Source organism: Quercus lobata, chromosome 12, assembly GCF_001633185.2.
Source record: "Quercus lobata isolate SW786 chromosome 12, ValleyOak3.0 Primary Assembly, whole genome shotgun sequence".
NCBI lineage: Eukaryota > Viridiplantae > Streptophyta > Magnoliopsida > Fagales > Fagaceae > Quercus > Quercus lobata.
In genome coordinates, this window is record NC_044915.1 from 39,184,118 (window position 1) to 39,201,543 (window position 17,426).

A 17,426-nucleotide genomic window follows, 5' to 3' on the forward strand; every position below is an offset into this window, starting at 1 on the left:
TTATGCTTGGCAGGCAGGTTCCCCTAAAACATTACCTTCCATCCTCAGAGATATTGGGATTTGTTCAAATATAATTGCCGGATATACGTAGGTCTCTGTATTTTAGCTCGTGTTCTTTATGTCTAGGCCGAACCTAAAGCTAACAATGCTAACAAAGCTCGGCTTGGGCCCAGTATGGGCTAGCTGAACTTTCGCCCTCCAATATCATTTCTCTATTTATAAAGGTTCTCAAGTAAATATAATAATTCTAAAAATAAAAGGTATGAACTCCATATAAAGTTATGCTGATTATTTAAACGTCGTCTTGTTTGTATTCCCATCTTCTATCTGAACAATTGAAGGAGCTAGCTGGCTTTATGGAATTAACCAAAACTATGAAATTACATGACCCAATCTTGAGGAAGCAAGTATATGGAGGCCTCCATCAATTTGTAAAGTGAGCATCGTCCTGTAAGTGATTGACTTGTTTTCATCACTAAGCTTGAATATGTAGCTGCCCAAAAGGACAGCACTGAATATCTTCATCTGCCTGTAAGCAAATTCCTTTCCCAGACAAATTCTTGGACCCGCCTGTGAGTGACAATATTTTTAAATTGAGTTTACAAGCTCCTTATAATCCCATAATACAGCTATAAATGTCTGAAAGATAAGTTTGTCTAATGAAGTGATAGAGGGAAGGTAGTTGGAATATACTAAATTCAGCTAAATTTGGTGTGCTTTTGATTCTTTCTTACCTGGAAAGCCGTAAATTTAAAAGGGCTTTCTTACTGGAAATGGCGATTTTCGTCGAGCCATCTTTCTGGCCGGAATTCTTCTGCATCATCACCCCATAAGAATTTCATCCTGCCCATGGCATATGGATAGTATGCCACTGCATCACCTTTCCTGACACTGTAACCATCTGGCCAAGTATCATCTGAAAAGCAGATCTTCCCATCCTGTGACAGCACAGGAAAAACTGACTTAAGAAAAGGAACTCATCAACAAAACAATGCAATATGCATTCATTCATGTATGTTAGAATAATAATTAAATGATTAAATTCGTTATTTCCTAATAGTTTGAACTTCTTTGGACCTATTTCTTAACGGTTTAAATTTTTGAGACAAGTAATAATTCATTAGTATATTACCACTGGAACTACAGGATAGAGCCTGAGTGTCTCAGTCAAAGCTGCATGGAGATACTGCATCCTGTCAAGAGCTTCTTCTGTTATGCTGTTTGCAAGTTCATCAATGCTTGAATTATCTTTCAAGTTTGTTGATTCTCTCACTTCTAGTGCAATCTTTTCCTGTATATGAGGATGCTTGCAGAGCAAGTAAATGAACCATGAGAGAGTACTAGCTGTTGTGTCCTTACCAGCTATCATGAAACTAAGGATTATGTCCTTTAAGTACTTGGGATCCGTCTTCCTCAATTCCAGAAACCTTGACAAAATGTCTCCTTTCTTCATCTGCCACATTTATGTGTTGGACAATTAAATTATTCTAGGTACTTAATTTTGTCTCAACTCAGAACAAAAAAATGGTCAAGATTCTAGAAGTTAAAACTCACAGGCAAATCAACTAGTGGATTATTGACTTGTTCAATCTTGCTTGTGATTACTTTGTATACAAATTCATCAATCACCTTCATATTATTTCTAAGCACTGCTTCTGATCCAATGTTCAGGAACCGCTTGATCTTCCAGAAAATGTCAACATACCGATACGAGGTAATTGCACTGGCTTCATCAAAAGCATTAGAGAATCGAATCCCTTCTTCATATGTTCCACACATGCTGTCCAGTTCTACACCAAGGACGATCTTAAATACTGAGTCTAAGGTTGATTTCATAAACAAATCCTGCCAATATTCACCTACAAGGTTAAACCATTTTCTAATGAAATGAAATAGCTGTACTTGTAATATTTACAAGTTCAAAATTTTACTTGGATCTCTATGGTTTTATTTGAGGATACAGCTTCAGACAATATCCGAGAAAGTTTAACTGCATTGGTTTTAAAGACTACACTGCTAAAGTTTTTCAGTATCTTGGTGGAAAATTCATAGCTTGATTCTTTCCTCTGGTGTCGCCACTTTTCTCCATCCACCGTGAAGATTCCATCACCCAGAAGATCAGCTAGAATATTATAGTGGAACCAACCCTGCAAACACACCAGAAGAATGAAATTCTTGAGCTTAATTAACCATTATTTTAATCTCTTTGCGTACCTTCTTAGCATAGGGGCTGAAAAATAGAACCCATTATGAGGTATGACAAAGAAAGAGAAAAGAACATCTTATATGGATGAAGTGCACAAAGCTTGGAAATGCAGTTGACTGACATCCATTTTAACATCTTCAACAGCAAACACACAGTTTTTTTTTTTTTTTTTGGCTTTGAATTTCAACTTAAACATACAAAATTTTGGCTGAATTTTAAATTTCTTCTGAGTAGCTCAATCAACTGAAGTTGCATGTGTTGGAGTTGGTTCATATTTGTTACTGGGTCACTGGCCAGATGGCCTATGGGCCATGGATGTATGCACGCAACTAAACCACATAAACTCTATGTTGATTTTTCTCCTCTTTTCTATAATATTGTGTACAACAACTTGCTATGGAAGATGAATAAAAAAAATATAATTAGATAACCTTTTATTCCATTTAATTTTCAATAAGTCATTGGAAATGAAAAAGAAATTGGAATCTCAGTTGTGTGGCTGTCATTTTCCTTTTCTTTACCTATTTGGCAACCATGCAAAGAATGATTGAGCATTATTAACTCATTATGAATCAAATAAACAATGAAATTCATCATTGAACTTAAAATCCCATAAATGACATTTATTTCAAGCTAAAAATCAAAAGTAAGTTGGATGTTATAATACCTTGCCATAGTTTTCAAAGTTTGTTTTGAGGAAGTGTTCAACATTAGCAGGGTCTGCAGTGTAAACCAAAGCTCTGTTTAGGTCAAGCAACCTGTAGGTTGTGTGTTTGCTTGAAAGCTCAGTCATGAAATCGTGCAGCCTATGGAAGTTAATCAGTTGGTGAATACTGATGCCGGCAACAGGATGGTATTTTTTTCGATTTTTAGGTGACCTTCTGGCATGAAATTTAATCACAGATAAGATCACAAAGGAAATTATTGCAGTGAAAGAGATTGGATTGAATAGGAAATCCATTAAATTCATTCTGAATAAAGAAATTTTTGTTTGGAGAATTGAGGAGAGGAACTTATATAGTGGGAGGGCGGGATTGAAAAATTGGTAAAGAGATTAGAATGACAAGCCATGAAGAGTAAAGGTCCACATGAAACGCACCATATAGAGCGTTATCTGTCAAATATTAGCAGCAAAATTTGGCTGCACATATTTTCTCTCCAAACTCTTTATATATCTCTATATTAAGTGTAAATTTTGAAAATCTAATCGTTAGATTGCATATTCTTATTATATTCTTCATATATGTAAAATTTCAAGAATATCAAAAATCAATTGCTACCTATGGATAGCTAAGGCATGCTTGGCAACGCCCGTGACCAACCTCGGCATGCTTTGCAACGTCCTCGGCATGCTTAGTAACGTCCTAGGCATGCTTGACCAAACTAGTGGCACTCTTTCTCATTGGTTCATGCCTTATAAGGTAGAAAGAGGGAAGTCATCTTTCTAATGTGGGACAAAAGAATTCAAGGCAAGGCAATCAAGCCAAAAAGCCAAAGCCAAAGCCAAAAATTCTTGAGTACCTACACTATCTCATCAAACAAATGTTAAATTTTCAAATTTTTATGATCTAAAATTGTGTATAAAAAATAAGTTTATTGATCGAATAGTAAATAACATCTAATTTGATCGAATAGTAAATAACATCTAATTTGAACGAAATTTGATGTACATGTTAAAAATATAAGGAACATAAAATTCAACGATTAGATTTTCAAATTTTACATAAAAAAATTTAAAAAAAATAAAAAATAAAAAATAAAAAAGATATATGAGAAGTTTGAAGAGAAACTTTTTTCTTATTATTGGGTGTACACGTGTAAGTAAATTCTCGTATTGAATAATAATGAGAAGAATAAGTGGTTAATGTGTGTCTCTATATGTTATATTAATTATTCAAAAAAACTCCCCAAAGAAGATATTTATCTCCTCAACAAGTGGTATCAGGCTTACCATTTCAACAAAAAGATGTAATTTAACAATAGCATTTTATGCAATTGTTAAATTTCATATCAATTAGAAGTTATTACTTTACATTTAATGCTTTGAAAATGCAAGTTATCTATAAGTTATTATAGATTAGAAGTTATTACTTTACATTTTACGCTTTGAAAATCCAAGTTATCTATAAGTTATAACTCTATAACTTATGTGGAAATTCTTACTTTTACACTTTATTCTTCATAGATGGAATTTATTCTACTTTATTTTTCATTAACTTGAAATTTTTTATCTTTTTATTTTTATTTTTTTTTAAAGTAGATTGTGATAGGAAAAGAAAGTGAATTTGTACTTAAATAAAGTTGTCTCACATAGGAAGAGTACAATAATTTCTGTTGGTATATTAAATATCACAGACAGGCACACAGCACCAACGAAGAAATTGACCTAAAATGTCATTGACCTAAAATGCTGTTTATTTAAAGGAATTTCTGCTTTGAAACACCATTATCAAGCCATCTTTCAGGTCAAATTTCCTCCAGATCTTCCGCACAAATGTATGTCATCCTTCCCATAACAGAAGCCTTATAGTTTAACACCATCTCCTTTATTTATTTTAAAGCTACCTAAGAGAATATCATCTTCTACTTAGAACTCTTCCAATCCTAAATTCAGAATGAAACTGATAAGAATTTTTAATTTAAAAAGCATATCTGGAGTGAACTTCTTTTTTTCCCTGAAGAAAATAAGTAAACAATTTATTGGAAGTCGCAAAAAGTATACAGACAGCTATAAGTATATATGATATGAATCAATAAAAGAAACGTTATAGGATTTTAGCTGTTCATTATGTTACTATGTGCTTCCATGAACAAAGAAAGTCGAAGTTCTTATTTTGAAAGGATAAGGAAGTGATGAAGGATGTCTACTTAGCCCTGACGACATGAATAATCAGTATCTGGTTACAATCGAGAGACAATACCATATTTGCTGCAAGTTCAATCTTAATGAAGCAAGGGAAATGTCTCATACATAGAATACAGGCCTGGACCCATTCTTTAGCGTTACAATCCTAGCAGTGGATGGTCAGCTCAGCTGTATGTTTTAGTTTCTACTTTCTAAGTTGATCAACATGAGTACCACGGGGATATAGGTTTACGGCTGGAAATAAGAAGGCTACCTGATATATTTGATATTTCTGATACCACATCTTTTCAAGGGAAGCATCAGTGATCATCCGTGCAACTTCATCATGCAGATGTGATACTATCAGCTTCAGCTGCTTCTCTCACTTCACATGTAACCTTCTCTCGAACCAAACGGTGTTTACAGAGCATGCAAAAGAACCAATTCAGTGTGTTTGCAGATGTGTCCTTGACAACAATGTTAAAAGTGAGCAAAATCTCTTAGATATTTCTGTCATATTCTTCGGATCCTTCTCACTCACCAGTCACCACCAAACACTTGACAATATATATCATTTGCCTCTGTTCACGAAATTACATAAATTAATCCAACAGGCAGAGGTTGCAATGAAGGGCCAAACAAGAAGGAAATTTTCTGCAACCATCTCTCAGATATTGCTAAGTCATCAAAGGCTTCAGAGAAACAATTTCTAAACTCATCTGAGCCAGAAGAAACCCAAATGCACATTAAAATTTGAGTCTAAAGTTGATTTTGTCCAGATATCCTGCATAAAAAGTGGAAAAGGCACCTTCTAAGGCCCACTATAATGATATTGTAAAATAAAAATCTTCACACACACACGCATATATATATATATATATATGTGTGTGTTTCATACATGCTTGCATATCTGATTTAGTATTCAGGAAGTCATTCTCTGAGGAATTACTTCAAATAAGATTACATCAATTCTTCACTTTCAAGACTATTACCAAACCTGCAAATTCATCAATTGCTTTGTTGCTCTCTCTCTGGAAAATAAACTAATTTTGTTGCATTTGTTCAAAAAACAGCTTTGCTGAAATCTCTTAAAACTTTTGTTTAGAATTAATACATCACAAGCTTATGTTGGTGGCGCCATTTATTCTGCAATGATGGGAAAGGAAAAAAAAAAAACACCATTACCAAACAGATCTCTCATTATTCCACAATGATACTCTCATGCCAAACATTCCACTGTTGGAAAACTTTAAGTAAAAAGCTAATCAAAGCTGATAGGTTCGTGAAATTTGTTACCTTGTCATAGTTGGCAAAGTTGGTTTTAGTATATATTCAAGGACAAAGTTTAGTCACAAAATTAGTTGTAACCTAAGGCTACAACCTTAAAAAAATAAATATTACTACATATTTTGAAAATCTAACCATTGAATTGCATGTTTTTTACGCTCTTAATACACATGTCAAATTTTGTGTCAATCGGATATATTATTTACTATATAATCTATAAGTTTATATTTTATACACAATTTCAAACTATAAAAACTTGCAATTTAAATAATTTATTGATAACATAGCCATTGATCTTAAATTTTTTAGAAAATTTTCAAGTATGCATGATATAAGAAGAAGATATAATCCAATGATGAATTTGTCAAAATTCATCTCCAATAAAAAAATATTGAGTAAGATTGTAGCCTAAGCTTACAACAAATTTTGTAACTAAACTTTGTCCTATATTTAATATTAGTTGGATCATCAGCATAAATTTCACCACGTGATGGAGTAATTCACAGATGGGTTATGTATCTCTAAGCAAGAGATGCTTGGTAATTAAAGATTGAATTGAAGTTTGGGTTGCAAACTTCTCACCCCCCTCTCTCCCCCCCCCCCCCCCCCCCCCCCCCCCAGTGATAAGTAATACTATCTGAAGTATGACCTTATTTTCTTATTCAACTATGACAATGATTTAATTTATTCATGCACTACCACATTTATAATGCATGGAAGGTTATATTTATATGGTTGTGAGGTCCTATCACATAACAGTACCCACAGCTAACAATGTACTAGGTGCACATGTTGCAGGATGGGAAGCTTTGTTCTTGATGATACCTGACCATTGGATTCAGAGAAAACAGGTCGGCTTTCATTGAGAAGACTTTCATGGCTGCTGATCTTTCAATTAATATTTTCTTCTTTCCGTCAGACTGAAATTAAGTCAAGATAAACGTTGTAGAGAAAATCTGGAAACCTGCAAATCAAGATAATATAATGAAGATTAGTATTTTGACAACCAAAATTATGTAACAAGTTTAAGAATTCTTGTGATACACACAAAATTAAGTACACAGATCAACTAATCACAAGAAACAGAGCTACATGTTTTCACCAACTAATTAACAAAACACTAAAAGATTAGGCTTTCTTCAGATCTCAGGCTTCTGCAAAGAATTTGGTCTGAGAGACTTAAGTAGATATAAGAAAAAAACATTTGAGATGATATATTCTATGACAATATATTGGTACATAGATAACTGGCACATCAACCCAAGATCAATATAAAAGCAATCATACTTCGTACTTACTACTACTTAAATTCAGAAATATTCCATTACATAATATGTATAGAATCACAGTCCACTTATTGAAGACAGTATGAATTCATATTCAATGCCAAGAAGAACAAAGTGAAATGATTTAATTTCTACAGGACATTGACAACCCTAGATATTTACAAGAATAACTCCTACATGCTTACATGATAATTTTGGATCAGTAATGGCAAGCAACTGTAAATTTTGTCAGAACACATGGGTTGCCTATAAAATAAGGTTTAATCAAGAGCGACCTTATTCTCCTAGGGATGTATATCTCATTCCCTTAAGTATACCTTTGATAAATTTTCCTCATACAATAAATTCCTTTTCATAATAGTGCTTGGAGGTTCTTGAATAACTTTCAATAACTCCACAAACAGCAGAATGTCAGTTTCCCAAGTGTGAGCATATAAACAAATTGCTTTGAAATAAAATATAACTATGTTATCACATAATGTTTGCCTTCAATGAATTCTTATTATGATCAAGCATAAATCCTTCTATCTTCATCAAGTTACTAAACCCATTCAAAATACAGACTACTTCCTCCATTAAAACATCAGGTGATCCTCTCACTGAAAATTCATGGACAACCCCATCAACTTCAATCATGCTGCAGCCTGGGACTTCCTTCTTTATCCCTTTTTCTTTCATCAAGGCTCTAATTCTCTTTACGTCATCAAATCTATTAGCTTTGGCATATACATCACAAAAGTTCACATAAAAAGCATAGTTCAGAGGTTCCAAATCAATTAAATACTGTGCCACCCTTTCTCCTAATTCTATGTTCCCATGCATTTGACAACCTCCAAGTAACGCACCCCAAACAAACACATCTGGCTCCATTGGCATGCCTCTAATAAGCTCTTCTGCCTCTCCAAAAAGCCCAGCACGGGCAAGTGCATCAACCAGACAAGCATAGTGATAAACCTGTGGTTCAATTGAGTAAGCACGTCTCATCATGTCAAAACACCAGCGTCCTTTCTCTACTAGACCAGAGTGAGCACAAGCCGACAATAGCCCAACAAATGTCACATGGTTAGGCTTCACCCCAAGCGTTTCCATCTCTTCAAAAAGATCAAAAGCCTCTTTACAAAACCCATGAAGAGCAAACACCGATATCATTGCTGTCCATGCCAAGGTATCCCTTTTAGGCATATCCTTAAAGACCTCATATGCTTTTTCCACACATCCGCATTTGCCATACATATCAACCAATGCCGTGCCAATTACCACATCACACTCTAGGCCACTTCTCCTCAAGTAACCATGCATCCATTTACCATGATCAATTGCACCAAGATAGGCACAAGCTGAAAGGACACTAGCAATTGTGATCTTGTCCGGTCTAACCATCTCATCCCTTACCATCTGCATTTCATGGAAAAATTCCAAGGCCTCCTTCGGCCGACCACCTTGAATGAACCCCACTATAATTGAATTCCAAGTTATAACATTCCTCTTCTTCATCCTCCTGAACAATTCCAACGCCTTATCAAGTTCCCCTCTTCTCAAATACCCAATAATCATCGAGTTCCAAGAAACCACATCCCTGTTCGACATTTCATCAAACACCTTCCGGGCACAACTCAAATACCCACATACCGAATACAGACTTATCAAAGAATTCCCAACAAAAACATCATTATCAAATCCAAACTTGATGGCATGGGCATGAATGCTTCGGCCCTTGTCACCCTCGAGCCTCGTCGTGCATTCCTTTACTAGAAATGGAAAAGTGAGGAAATCAGGTGCAATGCCATCACAAAGCATTTGCTTATATAGAATCAAAGACCGAGATGAAGCATTTGTGTTATCAACTCCATTGATTTTAGTAGCATAAGCTCTGATCATTATGTTACAGATAGAGGTATTTGGGTTGTTTATGAGTCGGAAAACATTGGCAGCATAGGTGAGAGAGCCCCAATCAGAAATGGCGCAAAAGTAAAGGAGACGAGTAATGAGAAAATGTTGGTCATTGTTTGAAAGATTTGGACAAGTCAGGATATGGGTATGGATTTGTTTAAGCTCTCTCATGTTCCTGCATTCTTGGACTAAACTTGAGATTGTGTTCTTCAATGTATTTTTTAGGTGTTGGGCTTCTTTCATTTTCTCACCTCATGGCTGGCTATGGCTAGAAAGCCTAGCATGATGCTTATTTATATGTTACCATAACATTTTAGCCATTTTTCCAAATTATTTATCTTTTTTTGTTTTTTGAGATAACATATTTCCCAAATTATTTTATGTAATATAAAGTAATTAAATGGCCAATTTTTGAAAATCACCAAAGGTACCTCGTAATGCAAGGAGGGAAAACTCTGTAAAGTATCAAATGGGCAAAATTTATGCAGCAAAAACTAAATTCAATCACTGATTATAATGCACCAAAAATTGTGTCTGTGATTCATTAGTCAATGCAAACCAGAGCTCCACTTTTCACCAGGTGCCATTTCCTTGAAATGATAAAGGTCCAATCTCTCACAAAGGTGCAAATTAAACCAATAAACATAAAAGATACAACAAATCGGGAATGCATAAACATGGATACAGATAAAATAGAAACCATTTAGTTTTCAACATAAACAAAAATGGTTCAAAAAGAGAGAATTCTCTAAGAACCCGGAAATGGAATAAGATAATAGGCTCAACTTGAAAAGAATCCCAATCCGCATAAATACAGTTACAGATAAAAAAATGTTACTAAATAAAATTAAAATTACAATTACGGAAAAATTAAGCAAAAAGAGGAAGGCTTAGAACTTGACAGCCAGCTTCCCTCCAACTACACAGCAAAGCAAGTTAAACATTGGTGTTTGTGTTGCCCTACAGAAAACCTTCGATTCCACGACCTGATCTTACTTCCCTGTATATGCCAAGAGCTTCTTCCATGACCTGGGCTTGAGCCAGCAACTTAGCTCTCTTCTTTCCAGATGGATGGGTTGAAAGATAATCCCTGAGAGCTGATTCGCCTGTCACCTGTCCCAACTTCTCGTACACTTTGGGGGCCACACGAGGATCATATCCAGCTGAGGCCATCAACAGCAGCCCTATGTAGTCTGCCTCCATTTCCATCCTGAAAAGAAGACAATTTATACAAAAGGGTGAGCACACATCAGAAAATAGGATCATGTTCACCTTTGTCTGTCCTACTATATGGCTTGCTGTTATCTGTCCAACTATCTCTGAAAGAGAACATAGTAGACCAAGTACCTTCTGGAATCATTAAAGGCTTCAGTGTCTCTATTTTTTAGTTATCAATTCTACCCATTAGGACTCACACCACATTTCTGCTTGCCAGGAGCTTGTCCTGTAATGTGATCTAAAGCATCCATTATGCTAATCAAGCAACACTCTTCTTCAGAGTCCTGCAACCATTCCAACTACCAATCTTAAGCAATTCCCTTCATCTCCAATACTGAAACTGAAATTCTGCAATTTCACCTAGCCTTTCTTCAATAATTTACTTACTAAAAAAGGGGAAAGGAAAGGGGGGCAAAAAAATTCCTTTCAAGACAAAGCAACTTTATTAAGGAACTGTCTGTAATGCTCACTAAACACATTTGAGAGGAACTGTACTCAAGCATATGTTGTTAATTTATTCAAAAGGTCACTTAGTAATTTAGCACAGGGTTGAATCAGCTCCAGAACATTCTATTTCACCTTATAATCCAAAGATTGGTGTCTATTTTTTATCAAACAGATGGTCAGACCAACAAACTCAAGGAAGATAAACTAAGAACTTTCGTCATCATATGATTACAAAAAGACATTGCAAGCACAGAGAGAGTGGTTGCCTTCCCTTCAGCACTAATCCAAATGATAGTTGGTAAAAACTAAAAAATTCGAATTACACTGGGCTCTAACTAAATAATGTGAGTTTAAAGATGAGATCTGTAGGAATCAAAGACTCCAACATGATCAGAAATATGAAAAACAAAGAATGGAACAAATTGAAGTATAGAACCTTTACAAAGGAACTAAAAACGATGTTGCGATACAGAGTCTGAAAGAGTAATCTACATAATGCATTTTTGTCATGAAGAACAAACAAAATCCTAAACATTCTGCCAATACAACGGGCCAAACAATTATTTTTTAATTCATTATGTTAGGTGTCGGCACGAACCGCTGTCTCTTCAATGACAAGTCGCCTTTTAATTTTCAAGCTTCAGATATTTCATGGTCTTGCATACGTAAGTAAAAGGAATCTCTGATACAAGATATGATTCATCCAACTCTAAAATCACAATATTCAAAGCAAACTTGATACATTGCTCATCCTTTATAAGTTATAACAAAATAATGGATAGCTTTAAAGATAAAATTAATATTTTCATGAAACTTGGTACATTTTTCAACCACCAAACAGTTTGCTATCTATAGGAAAAAGAGAGAAGGGTATTGATTGATTCTAACCAAGAAATTTCAATAATTTATAGATCAGCATGTAATTAACACTCTGTTTTCTTATCTAGTACTGAATGTGAAACATATAATCTACACTCATGCAAAAAAGTAAAGAGTTTTTCCTTACTAAGATTTGGAATCCAGGTACCATACTAACAGCACCTTTGCTTAGAATATTCTTCATATCCTACTAAGCAATAAAGTTATGTTTCATAAACCATAAGAGAGGTCAATGATTTTTTTTTTTTTGGATTGGTAAATAATAACTTTATAAAAAAAAAAAAAAAAAAAAAAAAAAAAGAGCAAGTTCCTTGGTACACAGGAAGTGTACAAGGATTGCAAAGGACTACCCACAATCACATAAATCTCCAAAATCCAAAACAGAGGGTGTATCAAGACCGCTCAAAGCAGTCCTCCATTCCAATACAGACAGAAGGAAAATGTGCTCCAACTCTATGATAGAACGTTCCTCCCCTTCAAAGATTCTGTTGTTCAGTTCTCTACATATGTTCCACTTAAAACATTGAGGAATAACACCCCAAACAGATGCCATCCTATGTTGCCCACCACCTCTATGCCAATAAGCAAGCAACTCAACTGCTTGACCCATGAGATACCAAACAAACTAAACACAAAGGACCATAAATCCAAGGCAAAAGGACAATGAATGAGCAGGTGATCCACCAATTCCTCCCAATCTTTTTTACACATACAACACCTCTTAACAAAACAAATATTTCTCTTCCTCAAATTATAAAAAGTTAAAATCCTCCCCTTCGCCGCTTTCCAAGTGAAAAAAGCTAGCTTAGTATGAGCTTTCACCTTCCAAATACTTTTCCAAGGGAATGAGCAATTATCCATCAGATAAGATTGAATAAAACGATTTTACCTCAAAAGAACCACTCCAGGCTACTACCCAAACCACATTATCTTCCTCATTCCCATCCACCTTAGAAGAATAAGGAAGATCAAGGAAGGATTCCAAACTTGTCAGTTCCTATTCTTGTATTGGTCTAACAAAAAGCACATCCCAGTGTGCAATCCCATTATGCCAACACAAATACTCTGCCACAAACGTATCCTTTTTCCTAGCTATGTGATACAACATCGGAAATGCTTCATTGAGAGATGACTACCCACACCACAAATCGTCCCAAAAAACAGATTCAAAGACCCCTTCCCACCTCAAATCTTATATTTTAGATAATCTTTCCCAAAAACCTCTAATGTACTTCCATACAATGATATTTTGGAAAACCTCAGTCACCTTAAATTATCATCCAACCGTGAAAATACACAGGATAACCTGCTGTCCAGGGGTGTAGTGCTGGAAAACTAGGTGACTAAATTTGAGATCTTACTACACTGAACCCAGATCCATGTACATCTGAATAATTATTGATTACTAAGAACTAATTATTCTGATAATTCAATAATTGGGGAATGAGAGATTTGAACCCTAGATGTCTCCCTTGGAAACACCAAGAGGTGCCAACCAGCTGAGTTACAAGGCTCTTGGCGCTTGCCAAGAACAAATTATTGCAACAGCTATTGTAGCTATTCACAGTTTTCCTTAAATATGAATCATCTCCCCTCATAACTCATCCGCCATATGCTTGCAATTACTAGCAATTATAGAGTTTGCAAACTAATAATCCCAACAGCTATAGTGTGTTTTTATTATTTTTCCTAACCCAATAAAGCATCTCCACATAAACCTTTTTAAGATGGTCAGAGGAACAAAAAGTTTATACCAATTCAAAAAAAAAAAAAAAAAAAAATCAATGAAATGGAATTTGATGGCAAAACTTAATGGAATAACAACAAAATATAGGAATAAATTGGAGCCACCAAAAAAAGTCAAAAAGCTTTCAGGTTATGATATTGTGGTCCATCAGGTCAGATACACCAAACCCCCTACCACCAACACACATACACATGTTACTGATAACTCAAACCACAGCAAAGCAAATGATTTATCCAGGAACCTTACGGAGGTTTCTAATATTCAGCCTTATTGTATCATTCTAAATAATTACATCAAAATATAAGAAACTTTTCTTAAGCAGAAATATTGTGATTACCCAATATATCTCAGAAGTTTATCTCCATGCTGAAATGTAATGTTCTTTACATTCTTTGGGTTAACTTTCATTAGAATAAATTAGAAGGCTCACCCCCATTCTTTGGGTTAACCACACATTGGGACAGACACTAGCCCAACAGTACTCACTGTTTGGAATTATCATGTTGATGCCAAATGATTCAAATCCTTGTACACATACATAAAACTGATACTAAGACTTGTAACGCATGCCAAAAACATTGACACTTATCCAAAGAGCAATTCAGCAATAGCCAAGACTACTGCTCACAGTGATTGTGCAATGTACATCACATTTCTAGTTTTAGTCATCTCGAAATCTTAGTAAAGCTAAAAGCAAATATTTGCGGGATGAATTGAACTGCAGGTATGACAGAAAAGTCAACAATAAAACAGCATCAAGCATCAAAATTCTCAAACTTTCCCATATATGCATCTCGCCAAAGATCAAAACAGCAACAACAATATCAAAAACTACAAACCATAAAAAGAGAAATTTAACATGCGATCCATCAGACAATATAGGGTACCTCCGGGAGAAAGGAAGCCTCAGGAAAAGAGTTGACATTGTGTTGACAATATCAGGCATAACAAACTGATAAAGTATCAGTTGTAGAATTGCAAACCACAGGTTCTTCGTAATCCCCTCAGCCGCATGTCGAGCCACAGCATGCCCAACCTAATCAATCAAATAGACCAATGAAAACATGCTTGACCAGTGATCACTGATCACACAAACACAATGAGCAAGCTGTTTTTAACTCCCACATATTACAATTACAGCAACAAAGAGCTAAAGAATATAGCAGTATAACTCTATACCTCATGCCCAATTATAGTTGCTATCTCAGCATCAGTCTTAAATTGTTCAAGCAAGCCCGTAAACACGACAATCTTCCCGCCCGGTAAACAGAATGCATTAACAACAGGCTCATTGACCACCAAAACCTCCCAATTCAATCCTTCCAAATGCGAAGTGGCTGATAGAGACCCTCTGTCTTTACCTTTCTTCCTACTTTGCTGAACCCAACTATCATCAAGAATTTCATCCTCTTTAAACCACTTCCCTTCCTCACTCTCCCTCTCCTTCAATGCCATCAACGTCTCATGGCCTCCGCCGCCTATGCTCTCCTCCGATGCATAACTCATATCACTCCACACCTGATCAGTCCTCAACCCTCTCTGCAATGCCTCAATTATATCCTTTGCTATCAGTCTCACCCTCACGCTGTCAGGGTGTATTGCAGGCAATATTTTGCCCTTAAATGCTGCCTTCATTTGCTCAAATTGCGTCTCTCCAAGCCTCCTCTCCATGCTTTTTGACAAAAGCACGAAATGGGTTCGCTTCGTATATGGGACTGTCTCTAAATTCCCAAAATACACAGTGATGAATACCCCAGAACCCACAAGAACCACTACCAGCACAGTTCTTGGGTTCTGAAACCACCGCTGAGGCCCTCGTGGCCTGAAATGCCGAACCTGGTACCGATCAACGTAGTAATATCTCTTAGCACCTCCGAGAAAAGGGTTGGAATGAATCTGATTGAACCGAATTCTATTGGGTGAAACTTGTAAACCAAGTCTTTGAGAAATACAAGAATATGAAGAAAACCCAGAAAGATTATGAGATTTATTGTAAGTGAAAATCGAAGACCCAGTTTGGGAAATTCTAGAAGTGGGTTCTTGAATTGGAGCTTTGGGGGTTACAATCTTGGAAGTGTAACTTCGAAAAGTATCGAGTGCGAGCTTTGCTCTTCGTTGGTATCCCATGACTTGGGAAGAAGAAGAAGAAGAACTCAGCTCCTTCTTTTTTTTTTTTTTGGTATCAAAGTCTGTTTGTGGCTTGTAGTTTTCAGATATAGAAGGAAAGTGAAAGAAAAAGCGAAAAGAATCAGAAAAGATTTGAGTTTAAGAAAAAAAAGGTTACATACGACCAGGTGAGAGTGTTAAGAGAGATGACCAGGCAGAAGCTTGGCAGGGGCGTAGCCAGGAATGAACATTTGGGGGGGCGGGTTGTAACAGAAATATATTAAATATAATTCTTAAGTCTATTGGATACAAAATTATCAACTTTCATATATCATCATATACTTGAACATGTTGGGAATTCAACAGAAATTTCAAACATGTGATAAACAAAAAAATAGAGAAAAGAAAACGTCAAAAGAAAAACAATCACACGCACAAGACAGTATTTACGTGGTTCGGTAATTTGCCTACGTCCACAGAGTTGCAGGGATTTCACTATTATAAAAAAAAATTACAATGTGGGTTACAGTGTTTCTTAAAGAATGCATCAATTGTTTTTCGTTTGCTCATAATTCTTTTAGCTTTAAGAATATGATTCAAAAATTAACCTGAAAAAAATTTTAAAAAATAAAATTTTAATTAGAAATTTTTACTTAATTATATGAATGTTATTCATACTAAAAACAAAACAAAAAACAAAATTTCCACTATAATTTAAACAGTCAACTCATTTTTAATACAACTTTAATTAATAATAACCCCTCAAACAAAAAAAAAAAAAAATTAATTAATTTGTCTTTTATAATGTATTGATTAATTTAATTATATAGCTTTAATTAATGTTGTTTAGCGTAACAATAAACTATATTGCTTTAATTTATTTGTCATTAATTATATAATTAACTAATTATAGTATAATAGTGATACCGTAACTAATTAACTATCTATTGTATCTATTAGCTAATGGACCGCAACTAAAATAATATTAATCAATAAAAGTTGGATGGTGAAGTCCTTTAAAAAAAAACAAAAAAAAAACTGATATTATTTATATTATATGATTTTCAAAAAAATTTTAAATTGTATTTTTCCAAGTTTCAATTCCAAAATTGAAACTTGGGTAATATGTGAACACACAACACACAAACACACCCACCAACAAGCCCAACCCAACACACAAACACACCCACTGACCCACCAAAAACAAAAACACTTATAACACACAAAAACACAACACACAACACAAACATGGTTGTGGTTGTACAACAGGACCCAAAAAAAAAAATATATATATATATATATATATTGTTATGAGTGCAGGTGTGTGAGCGTGTAAGATGCAAGGAGCACAGGACAGCCAAATTTAAAAAGACAAAAACAGGAAAAAAAAAAAAAAGTTAAAGTCAGCCAATCAGATTCTCACACACTCACAGTTCCACATAAAAAAAAAAAAAGATGCTGAGTTTCATACTTTCATTTATAAGTTCATTCCATTCTTTATAACTTATAAGTTTA

At 35.0% G+C, this 17,426-nt stretch overlaps 3 protein-coding genes across 5 annotated transcripts; all 3 read right to left on the bottom strand.

The window, feature by feature from the left end:
- Positions 1–242: 242 nt before the first annotated feature.
- LOC115970049 (cytochrome P450 704C1-like) lies at positions 243–3,325 on the bottom strand. The gene is made up of 6 exons (XM_031089710.1): positions 2,874–3,325; positions 1,932–2,147; positions 1,555–1,845; positions 1,133–1,453; positions 735–938; positions 243–570 (listed from the first exon to the last, which is right to left on the bottom strand). The coding sequence occupies exons 1-5, from the start codon at positions 3,174–3,176 to the stop codon at positions 765–767; spliced, it is 1,305 nt and encodes a 434-aa protein (XP_030945570.1). The 5' UTR covers positions 3,177–3,325; the 3' UTR covers positions 243–570; positions 735–764.
- A 1,653-nt stretch (positions 3,326–4,978) lies between these two features.
- On the bottom strand, positions 4,979–9,770 carry LOC115972602 (pentatricopeptide repeat-containing protein At5g66520-like). 3 transcript variants are annotated; one of them, XM_031092933.1, is made up of 4 exons: positions 7,810–9,770; positions 7,164–7,302; positions 6,049–6,197; positions 4,979–5,835 (listed from the first exon to the last, which is right to left on the bottom strand). In XM_031092933.1, exon 1 carries the CDS (start codon positions 9,755–9,757, stop codon positions 8,096–8,098), a length of 1,662 nt encoding a protein of 553 aa, XP_030948793.1. In that variant the 5' UTR covers positions 9,758–9,770; the 3' UTR covers positions 4,979–5,835; positions 6,049–6,197; positions 7,164–7,302; positions 7,810–8,095. The 3 variants fall into 3 exon arrangements, with proteins under 3 accessions (XP_030948793.1, XP_030948792.1, XP_030948794.1); XM_031092932.1 differs by having other exon boundaries at positions 5,950–6,197; XM_031092934.1 differs by lacking the exon at positions 6,049–6,197.
- A 434-nt stretch (positions 9,771–10,204) lies between these two features.
- LOC115971386 (mitochondrial metalloendopeptidase OMA1) lies at positions 10,205–16,177 on the bottom strand. The gene is made up of 3 exons (XM_031091279.1): positions 14,985–16,177; positions 14,693–14,841; positions 10,205–10,724 (listed from the first exon to the last, which is right to left on the bottom strand). The coding sequence occupies exons 1-3, from the start codon at positions 15,930–15,932 to the stop codon at positions 10,475–10,477; spliced, it is 1,347 nt and encodes a 448-aa protein (XP_030947139.1). The 5' UTR covers positions 15,933–16,177; the 3' UTR covers positions 10,205–10,474.
- Between the last annotated feature and the right edge of the window lie 1,249 nt (positions 16,178–17,426).

What these genes read in the sequence shown, in the direction of transcription:
- LOC115971386 (XM_031091279.1), bottom strand. Translation starts at nt 15,932, where the DNA reads ATGGGATACCAACGAAGAGCAAAGCTCGCACTCGATACTTTTCGAAGT. An exon ending in CAACTATAATTGGGCATGAG is followed by an intron (nt 14,842 to 14,984) that starts GTATAGAGTTAT and finishes TTGATTGATTAG; the next exon opens with GTTGGGCATGCTGTGGCTCG. An exon ending in AGGCTTCCTTTCTCCCGGAG is followed by an intron (nt 10,725 to 14,692) that starts GTACCCTATATT and finishes TCTTCTTTTCAG; the next exon opens with GATGGAAATGGAGGCAGACT.
- LOC115972602 (XM_031092934.1), bottom strand. Translation starts at nt 9,757, where the DNA reads ATGAAAGAAGCCCAACACCTAAAAAATACATTGAAGAACACAATCTCA.
- LOC115970049 (XM_031089710.1), bottom strand. Translation starts at nt 3,176, where the DNA reads ATGAATTTAATGGATTTCCTATTCAATCCAATCTCTTTCACTGCAATA. An exon ending in ATCCACTAGTTGATTTGCCT is followed by an intron (nt 1,454 to 1,554) that starts GTGAGTTTTAAC and finishes TAAATGTGGCAG; the next exon opens with ATGAAGAAAGGAGACATTTT. An exon ending in TCTATCCTGTAGTTCCAGTG is followed by an intron (nt 939 to 1,132) that starts GTAATATACTAA and finishes GTGCTGTCACAG; the next exon opens with GATGGGAAGATCTGCTTTTC.